At 46.1% G+C, this 17,772-nt stretch overlaps 1 protein-coding gene across 3 annotated transcripts in view; it reads left to right on the top strand.

Moving 5' to 3' along the window:
- The first annotated feature begins 5,883 nt into the window (after positions 1-5,883).
- Positions 5,884-17,772, top strand: part of ELOVL6 (ELOVL fatty acid elongase 6) — a 37,805-nt gene continuing 25,916 nt past the window's right edge. Inside the window, exons 1-2 of one of the 3 annotated variants that reach the window (XM_068125401.2) lie at positions 6,101-6,397; positions 7,724-7,955. In XM_068125401.2, coding sequence (XP_067981502.1) covers positions 7,819-7,955 — 137 coding nt within the window. In that variant the 5' untranslated portion in view covers positions 6,101-6,397; positions 7,724-7,818. Of the gene's footprint in view, positions 6,398-7,723; positions 7,956-17,772 lie in introns of all 3 variants that reach the window. The other 2 variants (XM_068125402.2, XM_068125403.2) reach the window with 2 other exon arrangements.

Genomic DNA, 17,772 nt, shown 5'->3' with positions numbered 1-17,772 from the left:
GCTGTGCCACTATTTTGTCTGTGTACAGGTGGTCCATATGTCTTGTTTCCTGAAATTGTTCTTAACCCTTTTGGAATTTATTCCATTAACTTGTATTGTCATGGAAGGAGGCTTTTGAGGAGCATGGACTGGAGAAGATTGAAGTGATGTGGATGAGACAGCATCGAGAAATTGACCAGGTTATAAGTCGGTGCAAACACATGGAGGAAAGTGGAGGGTTTGATGGCAGACAGGAAGATATCGAAGAATCTTCTAAAAGGGAAAGTCCTGAGGTTGTGTCATGCCGGCATGTCTATATGGTCTGGAAACTGTGGCACTGACAGAGCAGCAATCGGCTGAGGATCTTTAAGAGCTGGGTTGTGGGAGTGGAGAGGAGATTTGTGTGGAGATGAGCTTGAGGGGAAGATTTGTAAATGGCCAACTGAAATGGGCAGGGCAGCTGGTGCCGATGGTGGAAAATGGAGTTCTGAAGAGAACAGATGTGTTGAAAGAACGAGAGAGGAGAAAAGTGGTCGACTGTAGTTGAGATGAGACGATGGTGTCAGAAAGGTGGAAATGGCTGGTGATAGAGCATGGTGTGGTAGTTTTGGGGACAGAGCAGCAGTTCATTGCCAGTCAGCCTCATCCCATGTAGAGGATAGAAACGTTTTGCATATCGGGTCCTTGTATCATAAATTATTTATTTTTCTTAAGGGCCGGCATGCCTCGTGTCTACTGCCTGGGATCCCAGGAGAGTTTTATTTTTGTAACTTCAATTGAATGACGGTATGGGATTAAGCCCGCCAATTTGCAGGCCTGCAGCAACAGCTCGACGTGCACCTGTGAGGAAAGGCTTGAGTATGGCCGTCTTTGTGGTCTAGGCCAGGAGGTGCCAGCAGCCATGGGGAGTAATTGTATTTTGTGCTGAAGCTGTTTCATACACATCAAATTTGTTTTATTTTCTCTCTCGAGCTGTGGGATACCATCTGCATCTAATCTAATTTTGTTCTTGGTTAGGGGTTCCCAAAATGTGGTCTGGCCCAAAGTCAATGTATGCTGTCAGATCCTCATCCAGAATTTCTAAAATTTTCCTGTATTCTCTTCCAAAGAAAAGACTTGGGGCACTGATCATCCATTCATGCTGCTGGGATGTAGGTTTGGCCGACTGTAGAGACAAAAGGAACAAATGAGTGGAGGTGAGCAGTGATTTAGGTAGTTTCACCAGAGGATGTTGCTGGTGGACCCAGTGAACCCTGCAGAAACATTGGAGGGACAAAGGATGGAAGGAGCAGAGGGTGCAAGACCAGAAAGGAGGCGGTAGAAGACAGAGAGACCACCAACCTGTCTGAGATGGCGAAGTGATAAGCCCATGTGGACTCAGTTTCATCGCGGGAGATTCCATTGATCTTGAAGGCCTTGCTTGCCACGGCGTTAAGATGAGGCAGGGGAGCCAGCCCAGAAGGGAGAGAGCAGTACTCAAGCTGCGGTTGAAGTGCATCAAGCTGCGGTTGAAGGCCTTATAGGTGGATTGCATTTAATGTGTGCCAAGGAAGGAATTTGCATGACGGAGAAAGCCCAATCGGCGGCTGGCTTTGAAGGCTGACTTTGAAATGTGGTTTGCCCAAGGGAGATCACGGCTGATAGTGAGATCCAGGTGTTTAAATGACTGAACTTCCTCAAGAGTATCATTGAAAAAGTATATGGGAGGGTTTGCCAGATCGTCGTTTGGGGGACAGACATCTGTACAAACACACAAACTGACGTGTTTTATTAAGTTATCTATCTATAATTCCAGTAATCTCTGTCTGTACGTCTGTACGTTTGTTTGTCTGTGACCGCTGTTTCTCGACAACCACGGGTCCGATATACTTTTAACTTGCCAGGTATATTGCTGGGGACCCGAGGATGTGCCTTTTCAAGGTTTCATATTAATCGGACAATTACTTACCGAGCTATGTCCAAAAAACGATTCAACCAATCAGAGAGCAGCGAACGATCGCGTGTGCCGAACGTGGCGGGCACACTCTGCCTCGGATGGCACATTTGAGAGCGTATTCATTTATTTCACGTTTGCAAACTATGTTGGCGTTAAACTATGTTTTACAACTAATAAAAACGAATTTGCGATTCATTCGCTTTCCTGCGCGTTTGTGCACGCGATGGCGATTTCTTTACCAAACTCCGGAAGCCGTTCGCTTTGGACCAAACCATTGCATGTAAATAGAGGGGGGGGATTGTCACCACTCGCAAGCCGTTCGCTTTGGACCAAACCATTTCATGTAAATAGAGGGGGGGGATATAATTTTAGATATAGATATAGTACGGGCATGCCCTAGTATCGTATAAATGGGATAAATGTGCATTGTGTGTGTGTGTGTGAGTTCGAATAAGGCTCTGTTCCTTTCCACACTGTCTTTTCTTATCCTCTACATTTTACATTAATTACAACATGCACACTCTCAAGCCCTTTCGCATCAATTACATGCCTCCCAAGTCCCAACCACGAGTGTGACCAGCGAGAGAAAAGTGACTATCGCGGAGCAGCGAACACGGGTCCGAATCTTCTCGAAATCCCTCGAAGATTCCCTCCCAGGCATGATGCCATGGCACGGCTACGCCAATCCGGTGTGACCAGCGAGAGAAAATGACTCGGTACCAGGACAACAAGGGGAGGGGAAAACAGAATATAGGGGAGGGGAAAACAGAATATAGGGGAGACACACAAACGATATGAGGTCTGTTGTTCGAAGTCTGTCGTCTGTCGGTCAGTCTGTTCAAGGTCGACTTGAAGTCTGAACTCCGTTGCCTTTCGCCCGAGTCCGTCAAGTCTGGACAGAGATCCGCCCTTTCACCCGCTTTGACTTTCCTTCCACTTCGTGCTTCCATCACAATTCTTCCCATCTTGCACATATCCACACATGCGCTTTCTTTTTTACGGACCGCAACGCCTCTTCTTCATTTTTTTTGTCCTCTCCTCTGTGGCTTTGCTGTTACATGCACATACCCGGCATGCCTTTTCACCACCAAGGCCAGGGCCAAGATGACTCGGACACCGCCTGCCCCCACATATATGGAACGAGCATTCTTGCGTCGGGGAACGGAACTCTCACAGCTTCCCCATGTGACCCTTACATGAATTTGTGTCTTGACTTATCCTGCTCGGGTTTGATCTGGGATAGCGCTCCCGAGTAGTCGCTGGCACGGTTCCCTATCTATTTCATTCATCTCACCGGTGTACGGTAAACCGACCTTCGGCGTGAAGATCCGACCAGAGGTGAGTATTGTTGACAGCGTCCGTGGTCTTTTATAGACATGGCTCGGATTTTTCCACCCGTTTAGCCATCACAATATTGTTAATTCGCTCGGCGAGAGTACCCTTTACTACCCACCCTAGGTGGGCAATTTGCTACCGCACATTCTTGGAAATGCACTTCACAAGTTTTGTCATTTTTGAAAGAAATGTAATCGATCACAACACATATCATACTCCATAAGATAATTTTTAGAAGGCTTCATTGTATTAAGAAGATTGGAACGGCACGCGGTAGAGCGCATACCTCCGCCAGGCTGAACACTTTATGTTTTGTATCCCATTGATAGGCCGATTCTAATTGGCTTGTTATTTCTCACCTTACCAACTCGTCCAAGTTTTTCATAATCCATCCACAACTTTTTGAGATATTGTGATATACATCATTTTTGGCCCCATCTCTCAATGGTGAAGAATCACTTGGGAAATCGAAATAATTATTGTATCTGGATTCAGATTCAGATCTTCACCAAAATCGTATCAAGTCGTCCTTTTCACACACTCAACCTGTCCACCAAGTTTCGTCCGAATCAGTCCATAACTCTGATATATAGGATCCATCCCATCAGTGGGATACAAAATGTAAACCGCTTGGCCTGGTGGAGGTGTGCGTGCCACCGAGTGCTATTCTAGTTAAGCCTCCCCCTATGGGCTGTACCTATATCGTAGGCCATAAGGGAAGGCTTTTCCCTGATGTCTGGTTTGTTTATACAATTGGCACCGTTAATTATAATGGTACCACAGAGTTTCTTCGACCATTCGGAGTACTCGATCACCATTTAGAAAACATTAATTTTTCTTTCGCCAATCGCTTCAAATTTCTGAACTGTATTTTGGAGCTGGATCTGACTTTTGGAATGAAATTTTGCATCCATAATGTGAATACAAAGTATGCATGGTTGACTTTTTTGACCTTCACCTAAATTTAAGGTCATGACCCTATAGACATTTTAACGTTTTTCACAAAAACTCGATTAAGGTTTGTCCGATCAGAATAGAACTGCCCTTTCTCGATAGCCCAACTGAGGTGCATTTAAGCTTAATTTACATCAAACCACTCCAGGTTAAAGGTCAAGGTCAAATGGTAATCTGAAAAAAACAAGACCGAACCTGGGTGGGCATACCAGTTAGCAAATACGGTAATGTATTTTCCCCCTCCACAAAACAATATTTTCAATAAATTCCACATTCCTGTGCCACCTTCAGTCGAACGTCAGGCATTGACAGGAGGTTCGTGAAGGACTTGGACGAAAAACGTACCCAGTCTGAATAGTGCTATATCCAGTCAATGGCGAAACTGCAAATGGGGAAGCCGCTAATGTCACGGATGGAAACCCTTACGTCATTTCCTCATTCAGCTTTAAACTCAATAGCTCTATATTTTCATTCCAAACAGCATCGTCATCATTCCGATCACAAATCAATACTATGGTATTAATATATCAAAATATAATGTTAAATTATGATTGCATTGAGATACTATCAAACCATCGTCAGCTATTTGGAATTTTCTGAAAATGAAAAAATTCCATTTTCAGGTATTTCTAAAAGCTCCTACCCACCTTACGGGACCCCAAAACGTTCCACAGAAGGTTATTATATTACCTTTTAGTAAAATATGTAACTGTAATAGTTACTAAATGCTGTCCCCTGTCATGTGACCAGATCCGCAGCTGATTGGTGGACGTTTGTGAGGGACATAAATACATGCATACACCGGACAGACGGACAGACAAATGCTGTTCCAAACAGCCTTGCCCTTCGGAAAAAGCGCATTTTTTGTAACCTCAATTTTGCCAATGTGGGATCTCAAAGACTGCTGGGTCTTCCAAGATGTTCTTGCATCATAATATTTTACCTGCACTGGAGTTGCGCACCTGATATTTGATTCGTGTCTTTGACCTACCTTTTTCGGATTGTGACCTAATTAACAAAAAAACACGTTTTTGATCATAACTTGAATAATTTTCCTCCAATCTTCATGATGTTGAGTTTTTTGGATAGATTGTACATTGGGACACATTCTCTTTATTTACACTCTATCCCTAAATGTTGAAGGTCAAGGTCATAAATTGTGGTCCAAAAAAAAAAGGTCATCATTATACTGTATTGCGAGCCAAGGGCAAGTCGTGGGAGATCGATCCCCAAGGCTAAGTGAGGCTTAACTTTGGTGATCGCAGGTATCGCTTACCTTGCTCTTCCATGAGCCTCCATTTTTGTAAAGAAAGGGGCAAAAACCTCCAACAGCGATACGCGTATCTGGACCACCGCTTCCATAATCATGACAAGATTACACGCATTTTGTGCACCTAATATAAATAACACAACTCAATATTACAAACAAAAATGATGATTATATATGGTAATATGGATCATGGTGATATTGCCACCTCCTCTCTTCCTAAACACACCCAGGTGTCAATCTTCCAAGCTCGCGCTTGTACGTAATAAGAATATTGCCCCATTTCTGCAGTGAGGACTCCGTTGCGCAGAGAAAAGTGGGCGGGGGAGGGGCGTGGCCGTGGAAGCACGCGAGCCTACCACCCTACGTCACAGGTCACGTCCACAAAACGCGAGGGGGGGAAGACGAATATGGAGGAAAGATTCGAAGCTTTTCTCCTTTAGGTTTAGCGACATTAGGATTTCCGTGGAAATGAAGATATGTATTAAATACCATGGCAAAGCGTCGGCCATTACGGCAAGTCGGACGGGAATATCATGCAGGCAAATGTCATCCGTAACACTCCCGGTGCACGCACCTTGGTACGTCCCAATGGATCTGGGCGTTGCGTGATATGAAAATTCCCTCCCAGTCCCAGGGATCTGAGATAACCAAATGCGCCAACACACGAGAAGCTGCGAGTCCCGAGGTCCGGGAATCGGACGGGCCGTGATTGCAGAACGTTAATTTCATTCGTTTAAATCCCGTTATCCTACCTGGTGCAAATTGACCACCTGGCGTGTTCATCCTTCGCGTCGTCCTCGCACCCGAGTCGTGCTGTCGTGGTCACCAAACGCCTGTGACATGTCCGCCTTGTCCCTGCACGAATACGAATTCGAGAGCCGTTTCGACGAGCAATCGGCCATCAAGTGGATGCGCACCAACTGGTAAGAAGCAGACATTTTGTTCGGGACCGAGGAAGCTTTATTATTTATTTTAAATGATCCGGGAATACCGACCTCCATCAGGAATCGAGATGCTCACGAAGGCCCAATTCCGGACCTCGGGTCTCTTGGCGGCGACGTGTCCGATGCGAACGGTCACTCGGATCATTGAATCGGATTGTTTTGAAGTTTGCGGGTTTCGATGTGCTCTGCTCGGCCATTGTCAGCTTTTCCTGCATTCCCGCCTCGTGATCCTCCTGCTCCATGTGCACCACGTTTCCTCAGCTACCCCTGCATTCCCGCCTCGTGATCCTCCTGCTCCATGTGCACCGCGTTTCCTCAGCTACCCCTGCATTCCCGCCTCGTGATCCTCCTGCTCCATGTGCACCGCGTTTCCTCAGCTACCCCTGCATTCCGGCCTCGTGATCCTCCTGCTCCATGTGCACCACGTTTCCTCAGCTACTCCTGCATTCCCGCCTTGTGAGCCTCCTGCTCCATGTGCACCGCGTTTCCTCAGATTTTCCTGCATTCCCGCCTCGTGATCCTCCTGCTTCATGTGCACAGCGTTTCCTCAGCCACCCCTGCATTCCCGCCTCGTGATCCTCCTGCTCCATGTGCACCGCGTTTCCTCAGATACTCCTGCATTCCCGCCTCGCGATCCTCCTGCTCCATGTGCACCGCGTTTCCTCAGCTACCCCTGCATTCCCGCCTCGTGATCCTCCTGCTCCATGTGCACAGCGTTTCCTCAGCCACCCCTGCATTCCCGCCTCGTGATCCTCCTGCTCCATGTGCACCGCGTTTCCTCAGCTACTCCTGCATTCCCGCCTCATGATCCTCCTGCTCCATGTGCACAGCATTTCCTCATCTACTCCTGCATTCCCGCCTCATGATCCTCCTGCTCCATGTGCACAGCATTTCCTCATCTACTCCTGCATTCCCGCCTCATGATCCTCCTGCTCCATGTGCACAGCATTTCCTCATCTACTCCTGCATTCCCGCCTCATGATCCTCCTGCTCCATGTGCACAGCATTTCCTCAGCTACCCCTGCATTCCCGCCTCATGATCCTCCTGCTCCATGTGCACAGCATTTCCTCATCTACTCCTGCATTCCCGCCTCATGATCCTCCTGCTCCATGTGCACAGCATTTCCTCAGCTACTCCTGCATTCCCGCCTCATGATCCTCCTGCTCCATGTGCACAGCATTTCCTCAGCTACCCCTGCATTCCCACCTCGTGATCCTCCTGCTCCATGTGCACAGCATTTCCTCAGCTACTCCTGCATTCCCGCCTCGTGATCCTCCTTCTCCTTGTGCACCACGTTTCCTCAGCTACTCCTGTATTCCCGCCTCGTGATCCTCCTGCTCCATGTGCACTACGTTTCCTCAACTACTCCTGCATTCCCGCCTCGTGATCCGCCTGCTACATGTGCACTACGTTGCCTCAACTGCTCCTGCATTCCCGCCTCGTGATCCTCCTGCTCCATGTGCACCGCGTTTCCTCAGCTACCCCTGCATTTCCGCCTCGTGATCCTCCTGCTCCATGTGCACCACGTTTCCTCAGGTACCCCTGCATTCCCGCCTCGTGATCCTCCTGCTCTATGTACACTACGTTTCCTCAGCTACTCCTGCGTTCCCGCCTCGTGATCCTCCTGCTCCATGTGCACAGCATTTCCTCAGATACCCCATGATTCCCACCTCACCTCACGATCTTCCTGTTCCCTGCTCCATGTGCGCCCCTGAACCTGAACACGCGAATTATTGATGGATCAGAAGAAGGGAATGGTGTTCGCCGTTCAGAACCGGCCTTAAAACAACCACAGGGTTTGTCGGGCGCTTCGCGCACCCTAAACCCTTCTGTGGGAGCAGCACCCCCAGTCTGTCCTGCAGAGGCAAGCCGACCATGATGTCTATTGATAATACCTTCTTCTGTTTACCCATACCGTGCTGACAAATTTGCCTACCTTTATTAAACAGTTTCTATTAAATTAAAACAGCACTCGGTAGAGAGCGTACCTCCGCCAGGCTGAACACTTTACGTTTTGTCTCCCATTGGTCTGGATCTGGACCTGAACCAAACTCTAATCGGCTTGTTCTTGTCGCCTAAACAATTCATCCACCACGTTTTGTCATAATCCGTCCACAACTTCTGGAAATATCATTCTACATATAGTTTTGGCCCTGTTACTCAATGGTGAAGAATGACTTAAAAATTTAAAAACACCTTAATCCGGATCCATCTTACTATAATTCACCAAATGTCCGTCCGTCTGTCGGTCCGTTCGAAGGTACCGCAAAAATGGCTGAACCGATCGCAACGATATTTTGGGTGGGTAATCCTGGGATCTCCTGGAGTAAAATAGGCTATATTGTTTTTCCAATTTCATCTTTGGCCTCCAGCATTTTCAGGTTTGGACTCCCGCATAACGTTATTTTGCCAGGTGCCGCACAAACAGCTGCACCGATCGGACTCTGTGACCTCGGACAAAGACCCTTTATAAAGACATGGGTTGAATCCCTGCTTGAGAGAATGCCAACCCCCTCCCCGCCATCACGGTCGTCTCTCCAACTTGCAATCCCACGAGATATGCGGAAAGGACGACCCAAAACCAATTATCTTCTTTTTGATTCGTATGTAAACATCATTGAAAGTAAATAATGACCTTGGCCAAAGTTCAAACGACGTTAGTTTAATCTCTACATGAGAGAATTCCACATAGCTTTTTGTGTGGTGTCTAAGCTAACAGATCGCTGGCTCCATCGATCTTGCCGAGGCCGTAACACCTATTGGCTCAAAATCCTTTTAACTGTTGACTTGGTAGTTTTTACAATGAAGGAAACATTAACAATGTTGTTAAAAGTTTATTTTGTGATTGGAGTTGTGTTGTTTGGAATGAAAAAAGAGATATCGAGTTCAAGTGAATGACGACATGCCGTGATGGTTTCTACTTTCTGAACGTGAACTTCGCGGATCGCCATATGCAGATTCGCCATGGACCCACAATCGATGTTTCTATACGTGAACGTACCCGTTTGTTTGCGAACGGGTACGTTTTTCATGGAAGTCCTTCACGAACTTGCTGTCCATGTCTGATGTGCGACTGAAGGTGCTACAGGAATGTGGAATTTATTGGTTTCATGCTTTAACATTCGCCGTATCTGCATTGCCTGTTTGCTTCTGGCCTCCCATCCATGCGTAGCACGGGTATCTCACTCGTAACCAAAATCGAACCAATTCCCTTGTCAGACACACAGCGTACCCACCAAATTTTGTCCAAATCCGTCCACAACTTTTTTGAGATATCCTGTTCACAAACAGACAGACAGGATGAAAACATAACCTCGATCCACCTTCGGTGGCGGAGGTAATAATACGTTCAATAGCATTTCATGGCAAGCCTCTGTTAATACGTGTCCCTGGAAACGGCTTCATCGTTTTTAAATCCGTCGCTGAAGGTCTTCTTGTCACCTCCATTGTGCCCACTTTAACCAACACACCATTTTCAGGTGCTTTCTTCCGGCAGTTATTCCTTGTTCGTTATAAATTTCCATGTATCATTCAGCTGGGCTGTGTCATTCCTCCCTTTCGGCCTTTCAACATCCAGTGTGTTGAGGACGTGAATGTGTTCGAGTAACCACATATTGCATTGGAATCTGAACTCCTGCGTACATGAGTCGATTACTCGGCACCGAGGAAAGAGAAAGCGCAATTGTGTTTTCTATGAATGTTTGTAGTTCATACTACACATGTCCCATTTTGTTGCACTGGTTTTGAACCTTGTAAATATTATTTTGTAATAACATTAATATTATGCTATTCTAATTACCCTGGCCAGAGGAGAGCGTATTGCATTTGAGTCCGTCCGTTTGTCTGTTTGTCCGCACAGAATAAATAGGATTTTCTCTGAAACCGTTGGTCCGATTGTCAGGAAATTTTCACCATCGGTGCAACTCCACCTGTATAATTTTTTAATTATAATTATGCCGTCATAGATCACGTGGTTTGGCCGCCATATTGGAAAAATCGAAAAACTTTGCACCTCCATATCTCGGAAAGCGCAGAATATAAAAAAATGAGACATGGCTCATTGTAAAAAACTCTCCATGGGGAATAAAATACGCTAATGATGATGTCATAGGTGCCTTCATTATGACGTCATAATTTGACAAGTACAAAACTTCATCCGATCAAGATGAAATTTCTTGAGCATAATCTAGGAATAATTTAGTTTAGAAAAAAAATAATGATTACGTCATTGGTCACGTGTTTCGGCCGCCATATTTGTTTTAACACAAAAGCCTTAAAAACCACTGAAAATACATCCTGGTGAGGGTCTGCAATCTCTGATTGCTCTTTTTCTTGTTAGTTTTGTTATTAGAAGCATCCTTGGAAAAACGCCACGATGAAGCTATCTTAACACGGATATACACCTCAACATGCATCCCCATTGGTGGGGAAAGCCCCCTTGAGGAGGGGAGCAAATGAATGCGCTACAACCTTCATTGTGTGACCCTTAGTCCTCCTGTCAAGTTTGGTTGAGATTGGATAAGTAACGATGGAATGTATGCCGGTCAAAAATCGTCAGACAGACACCAAATTTCCAAACAAAACACCAAGACAACCAAAACAGACACCAAGACAGCTTTCGTCTCCTGGAAAGCAAATCCAACGGAAGGAAATCTCATTTCCTTTCACAAAGCCCGAAACAAGTGTGTGTCCACCCTCAGGAGAGCCAGGAAACAATATCTCTCCGTTCTCAGGACCGAACTCTCTTATCTGTCTCCCTCTTCCAAATCCTGGTGGGGAGTGGTCAAATCTGTTTCTGGTGTTTGTTCCCCCTCCATCCCCTCCCTCACCTCAAATGGCCACACGGCTGACTCCGCACGTGAAAAAGCTGAATGCGTCAACTCTGTGTTTGCCTCTAAATCTTGTGTCCCAAACCCATCCCTCTCTGTACCCACCGTACCCAGTCGTACCCAGCTGCTCCTGGACTCTGTGTCCTTTCCTCCTGACGAGGTGGAAAAGTTTCTGTCAACCCTCGACTCTGATTCTGCAACTGGTCCTGACGGCATCAGCCCACGGGTCCTAAAATCATGTTCTTCCGCTCTTTCACTCCCTCTCTCTGTTCTCTTCACCCTCTCTTTTGCTCAAGGTCATCTTCCATCTGCTTGAAAATCTGCCAACTTCACCGCTTTGCACAAAAAAGGTGCAAAAACAGATCCCAGCAACTACAGACCAATCAGCCTTCTCCCAATTATCAGCAAAGTCATGGAATCCATCATTGCTTCAGATATGAAATCTTTCCTCTTCTCCAATGGCTTGATCTCTGATCATCAATTTGGTTTCAGACCTGGACACTCCACTCTGGACATGCTGCTTCTGCTTTCTCAACAATGGATGGAGGTCCTCAATGCCAAACAGGAAATTAGAGCAGTCTCCCTTGACATATCACGTGCCTTCGATACGGTCTGGCACCCCGCTCTGCTCACCAAACTCTCCTCTTTTGGTATCCATGGAAATCTCCACGCATGGCTGGCGGACTTCCTCTCGAGTCGTAGTCAACGTGTGGCCCTGAATGGGTTTCTCTCATCTCCTCTTCCTGTTCAGGCTGGAGTTCCCCAAGGCAGTGTTCTGGGCCCTGTGCTTTTTCTGGTCTTCATCAATGATCTCTCTGACTCTCTTGAAAATCCTCTCTATCTCTTTGCTGACGACTCTACTCTCTGTCGCTCCATTCTTCATCCCTCAGATCGGCAGTCTGCAGCCTCCTCACTCTCTGCAGATCTTGACAAAATCACAGACTGGGCAAACAAGTGGAACATGTCTTTCAATCCTGACAAATCTCACACTCTTACGTTGTCTCTCTGAAAAGACCGACTGGACAACCCTCCCATCCACTTTCTGAATAATCCTCTCCAATAAGTTCTGTCACTCAAGCTTTTGGGTCTCACTATCTGCCATGATCTTTCCTGGGAAAACCACATTTCAAATCTGGCCTCCAAAGCCAGTCGCCGACTGGGCATCCTCCGTCGTGCGAAGTCCTTCCTTGGCACACCTGAGCTCCTCACCACATACAAGGCTTTCAACTGCAGCTCAATGGAATACTGCTCTCCCCTCTGGGCTGGTGCTCCTGCCTCACACCTAGCTCGCCTTCACGCTGTTGAAACCAAAGCATTCAGAATCATTGGATTCTCCCGCGATGAAGCTAACTCCAAGGGCCTCTCACTCACTCACCGCAGGCAGGTTGGTGGTCTTTCCGTCTTCTACCGACTCCTCTGTGGCCTTGCCCCCCCAGCTCTCTCTGGGCTCTGTCCCGCAAATATTCCTACAGGTCGCACAAGATCTGCCTGCAACCCTCTTATGGTTAAAATGCCAAAATCAAGACTCTCTGCTCACCTTCACTCCTTCATTCTTGTTTTCTCCCACCTCTGGGACAAACTCCCTCACTCTCTTCAATCCCACTCCACCCTCCAGGTCTTTAAAACAGCTGTTCACCACCATCTTTTATCTTCCCCCATCCAAAACCTTGATCTTTTCTACCCCCGCTAATTTCACCCCAATTCCACTTTTTTGAAATACCAACTTCTGTCCAGGAAGTCCTTGGTGTCCTTGTGTTTTATACTTCCCCCTTCCCATGCCTCCTCCCCACGGGCCTCTCCCTTCCACACATCTCCCTGCTCTCGGATGTTGTGTTTGTGTGCTTCCCCTTCTCTCCCCATCTTGTCTTCCGCTCCCTCTTTTTGGGTATTTTGTTTGTCTGGTTGATTTGTTTGTGAAGTAAATGTTAGCTCTTTCACGAGCCTCGATTCAGCATACAAAAAAAAAAAAAAAAATTGCGTATTTTATTATGAGAACATAAATACGATCTCACAAGTCAAGTTTCATCAACCGGTGAATTTAAATAAAGACGTCAAGAGTTCGACATGAATGTGGCAAAAAAAAAAATGCAGTAAACTTTGCACCGAGAAACCGAACTGGTTTTCCAAATCCAATTATGAAAAATATGTTTGAACAAGAAATGGCAGATCCAAGGAATAATAGAGGGCATGCGCCGAGATCTATGAGCTTTGCGGTGGCAATTGTGTGATCGAGTCAATGAAAAGTTTTTGTAAACTCGGTTAAAATGACAGATAAAAATGATTTGGCGTTTTCCACATTAACCGGTATAGCATGTAACATGTTAATGAGGCAGTGCGAGGTGGGACTGCATTTTACGGTTCCCAACGTGGTGCAGACCAAGTTTTGGCCTAATGTCTTGTGGGATCCATCTTGCAATGAATGATTCTGTGATCTTAGCAAAATGATCTGTAAGCGATATTGGTCTTAACTTTTCAAAACAGGAAGGGTTAGTTATGGGTATCGAGATAACTATGGCGCGTTTCCACACATCTGGGACCTTTCCCTGTTGAGAAGAGTAGATACTTATGTGAGTTAGAGGTGTTTCTAGATCAACAGAGACTTCGTGGACAGTACGCACTGCTATACCGTCAGGCCCACCAGAAGATTTTGCCAAATTATTGCTAGTGCTTTTTTTTAACTTCCCATGGGTTTACATTTGGACATGGTTCTGGAGGCCTGAAGCCTGAAGCAGGCCTGAAGGATTTGTAGGCCGGAAGGGAAGTCGTATCAAGAGGGTTTAGATCACAAGAAACAGAAATAAAATAATCCTTAATAGCATTCACAATCGCCAAATAGCCCTCCATGGCTATTCCTGGCACAGATATTGGCACGTGATACTGTTGGTTTCCGGTTAAAATACGTATTTCACGAAACCCCACACTTGGATTGGAACGGTTGGTTGGGTTGGAACGTTTCAGACGCTGATCATGCATGAGAATAGAAAGCGTGTGAAAATGCAAAGCCCGTCCACGGCCGTTTGTATTCAGTCGTCTTCTTCTTCTTCTGAATGCTCAAAATAAAGAAAAGTAAAAAAATACAAAATGAAAATTGATGATTTTATGCAGCCTTGACCTTTATGTAACAAAAAATCCGCTTCTACCTTTTGATTGGTGAACCAATTCTATGACCCAATATACAAATTCTTAAAATTTCAGGTCAATTGGACAAAAATTGATTTTATGCAACCTTGACCTTTGACCTTTTGATCTAAAAAAAACAAACAATCGACTCCTACCTTTTGATTTGTGAACCAACTCAGTGACCTGATATGCAAATTCTTTATTTAGGTCAATCGGATGAAAATTGAGCCTGGTGTTGGCTTAGCGGTTAGGGTGCCGGCTTGGGATCCTAGGATCCTGGGTTCGAATCCCGATCGATCGCTGAATTAACGCCAGGGGGGTTGACTCAGCCTGTCATCCTTCCGAGTTCGGCAAATTGAGTACCAGCTTGCTGGGATGAATGATCACGGTGTGAACCCCGATTTACAATAGGTACACCGTATCCCTGCGCATCGTAAGAGCGTGACTAAGGGTTGGCGTCAGGAAGGGCATCCGGCCATAAAAACATTGCCTCAAACAGGGAACCATGATTCTCATGGGGCGCGCAAGGCTAACCCCTGCTCTAGCGGGGAAAATGGCCTTAAAGTGATCATTCATTCATTCATTCAATCGGATGAAAATTGACGATTTTATGTGACGCTGACCAATGACCTTTTGACAAAATTATTAATTTTCCTTCTCCATATTCTTATAAAAGGCTTTGTTGAAAATTTGATGACAAAACTGAAATGGTAAATTGAAATTTCAGGTCAATTGGATGAAAATTGATGATTTAGGTGACGCTGACCTTTTGACCTTTTGACAAAATTATTTGTTGCCTAGTACACTCAACAACAACACAACATGCATTTTAAGGCCACTTTCCCTGCTAGAGCGGGGGTTAGCCTTGCGGTCCCCATGACAATCTTCTCCATTTTGCCCTATTTTCTGCATCTCTCCTTGTTAACCCCCTTGCCCGCATTTCTTCTTTCACCACCTTCAGCCAAGTCTTTCTCCATCTTCCCCGTCCTCTACTTCCTTCTACATTCATTTCCATCACTCTTCTCAACCAGTCACTTTCATCCTTCCTCAACAAATGACCAAACCATGTCAACCTGTTGCTCTTCACAGCATCCATCACAGGCTCTATTCCCATCATCTTTCGCAATTCATCATTTGTCTTCCTCTCTCTCAACGATACTCTGCACATCCACCAAACCATTCGCATTTCCACCCTTTCCAGCCTTCGTTGCTGCTCTACATTCATGACCCATGTCTCGCTCCCATAAATCATAACACTTCTCACACATGCAGCATACACCTTTCCCTTCAGCTTCAACGACACTCCCCTCCTTGTCAGCACGCCACTCAGTTCCCGAAACTTCCTCCATGCACATCTCACTCTAGCAACTGTTGCCGAGTCTGATCCACCTTCTCCATTCAGCATGTCTCCGAGGTAGCAAAATGTTTTCACACCTTCCAGCTTCACGCCGTCTCCAAGATCCAACTCAACATTTCCTCCATCTGCAGCTCCCTCTGTGCACACCTTACAGTTGAATGTAGCTGCCACACTGGTTAATGACCCTCTCAGACCGCTACATTTTTGATGAACCCACTCAGCGCACATTGTGCATTGAATGGAGTTCATTCCGACACCCTTCCTGCACATAGCACATGGCCACTTCCCAGTTCTTTCCACCTCACCACATGCTTTACCACTTGCCATCACCTTCGTCTTTCCTATATTCACCTTCAGACCTTTTGTCTCCATACATTCCTTCCACTTGTTCATCTTTTCCTTCAGTCCATCCATACTTTCCGCAATCAACACCAGATCATCTGCATACAACAACTCCCACGGTAAACCCTCCTTTACGTTCTGAGCCAGCACCTCCATCACAGCTACAAATAGTAGTGGACTTAGTACCGACCCCTGATGCACTCCAACCTTCACCTCAAACTCACCACTGTTCCCGTCCTTCGTCCTTACAGCTGTGCGTGCTCTTTTGTACATTGCCATCACTGCTCCGATCAACCATTCCTCCACTCCTAACTTCCGCAATGCCCATGTCAATACTTTGCATGGAACCCTATCGAATGCTTTCTCCAGATCAACAAACCCAAGAAACAACTTCTTCCTCTTCTCCATGTACTTCTCCTGCAACTGCCTCATAATAAAGAGCGCGTCTGTCGTTCCTCTTCCTGGCATAAACCCAAACTGCATTTCGTCGATTTTCACCTTCCTTATCCTCCTCTCCAACACCCTTTCCAATACCTTTATTCCATGCTCCAATAACTTTATCGCTCGGTACGAGCCACACTCCAGAGGGTCACCTTGCCCCTTGTATAGTGGGACGAGGGTACGCAGTTACCAATCCACTGGAATGCGGCCTTCTTTCACCACCAGATTACAGATCTCTGTCATTCTCTTCACACCCCAACTTCCTGCTGCCTTCAACATATCTCCCACAACTCCCGTCGGCCATCCCGCTTTTCTACTCTTCATTGCTTTTATCGCTTCCTCAACTTCCTTCTCAGTTATCTTCTCTGCCGGTCCTAAAACTGGGTTACTCTCTATGTTGCCATCCCATTCATTCTCTGTATTCAATCGCAGTTCCATATATCTTTTCCATCTTCCTTTAATTCCATCTGGGTCCACAACGATTTGTCCCACTTCATCCTTCAAGCAGCTCACCCCCATCACATCACACCTCTCTTTCGCTATCTGCTTTGCAATCCTGAATACCGCTCTCTGACCCTCTTCCGAATCCAAGCGTTCTCCGAACATTTTCCTGCATGCCTCCTGCGCCTTTGCTACCTCTTTCTTTGCAGCCTTCTTGGCTGCCTTATAACTTTCATGCTCTGCTTTTTCTGCTCCCGTACCCTTCGCCTTCTGCCACTCCTTGAACTTCTTCCTCTTCTCGTCCATCCTCTTTCCAACTTCATCATCCCACCACAATGTTTCCGAGTGCCTCTGTGGTTCTTTTGCCCATCCACATACCTCACCAACAGCTCCCAACAGACTATCTTTCATTGACATCCAACCACGTTCAAGCTCAACCACATCATCCTCTACCCTACTCATCCTCTCTTTTAATGCCTCCCTTATTGTCACCTCTTTCAACCTCCACACATTCATTCTCGGTTGGTACTTCACCCGCCGAGCTCTCCTCGCACCTTTCACCGAGTACACTTGCCTAGTGCACTCAAACACCCAAATTTGCTCAGGGTTCTCACTGGAATAATTTTGCTGTCCAGTCGCAAAATTGAGATTTTGGAATTTTAATCAAAATTTCGCAAAACAAAGTCACCGTCACACTGTGGTAACTTTACAAAGCAAAATATTTGAGAAATATACAAGAATAACAAAAAACGAAAGTAGGCAAAAGTGGCGATGGCCTGACACAAAAGGAAAAGAAACAATCCCAGGATCAAAACCAACCTCC

The sequence above is a fragment of the Myxine glutinosa genome, chromosome 8, assembly GCF_964187855.1.
Source record: "Myxine glutinosa chromosome 8, kmMyxGlut1.1, whole genome shotgun sequence".
Classification (NCBI taxonomy): domain Eukaryota; kingdom Metazoa; phylum Chordata; class Myxini; order Myxiniformes; family Myxinidae; genus Myxine; species Myxine glutinosa.
The sequence above is the reverse complement of the archived record's forward strand: the minus strand, read 5'-3'. Positions and strand labels throughout refer to the sequence as shown.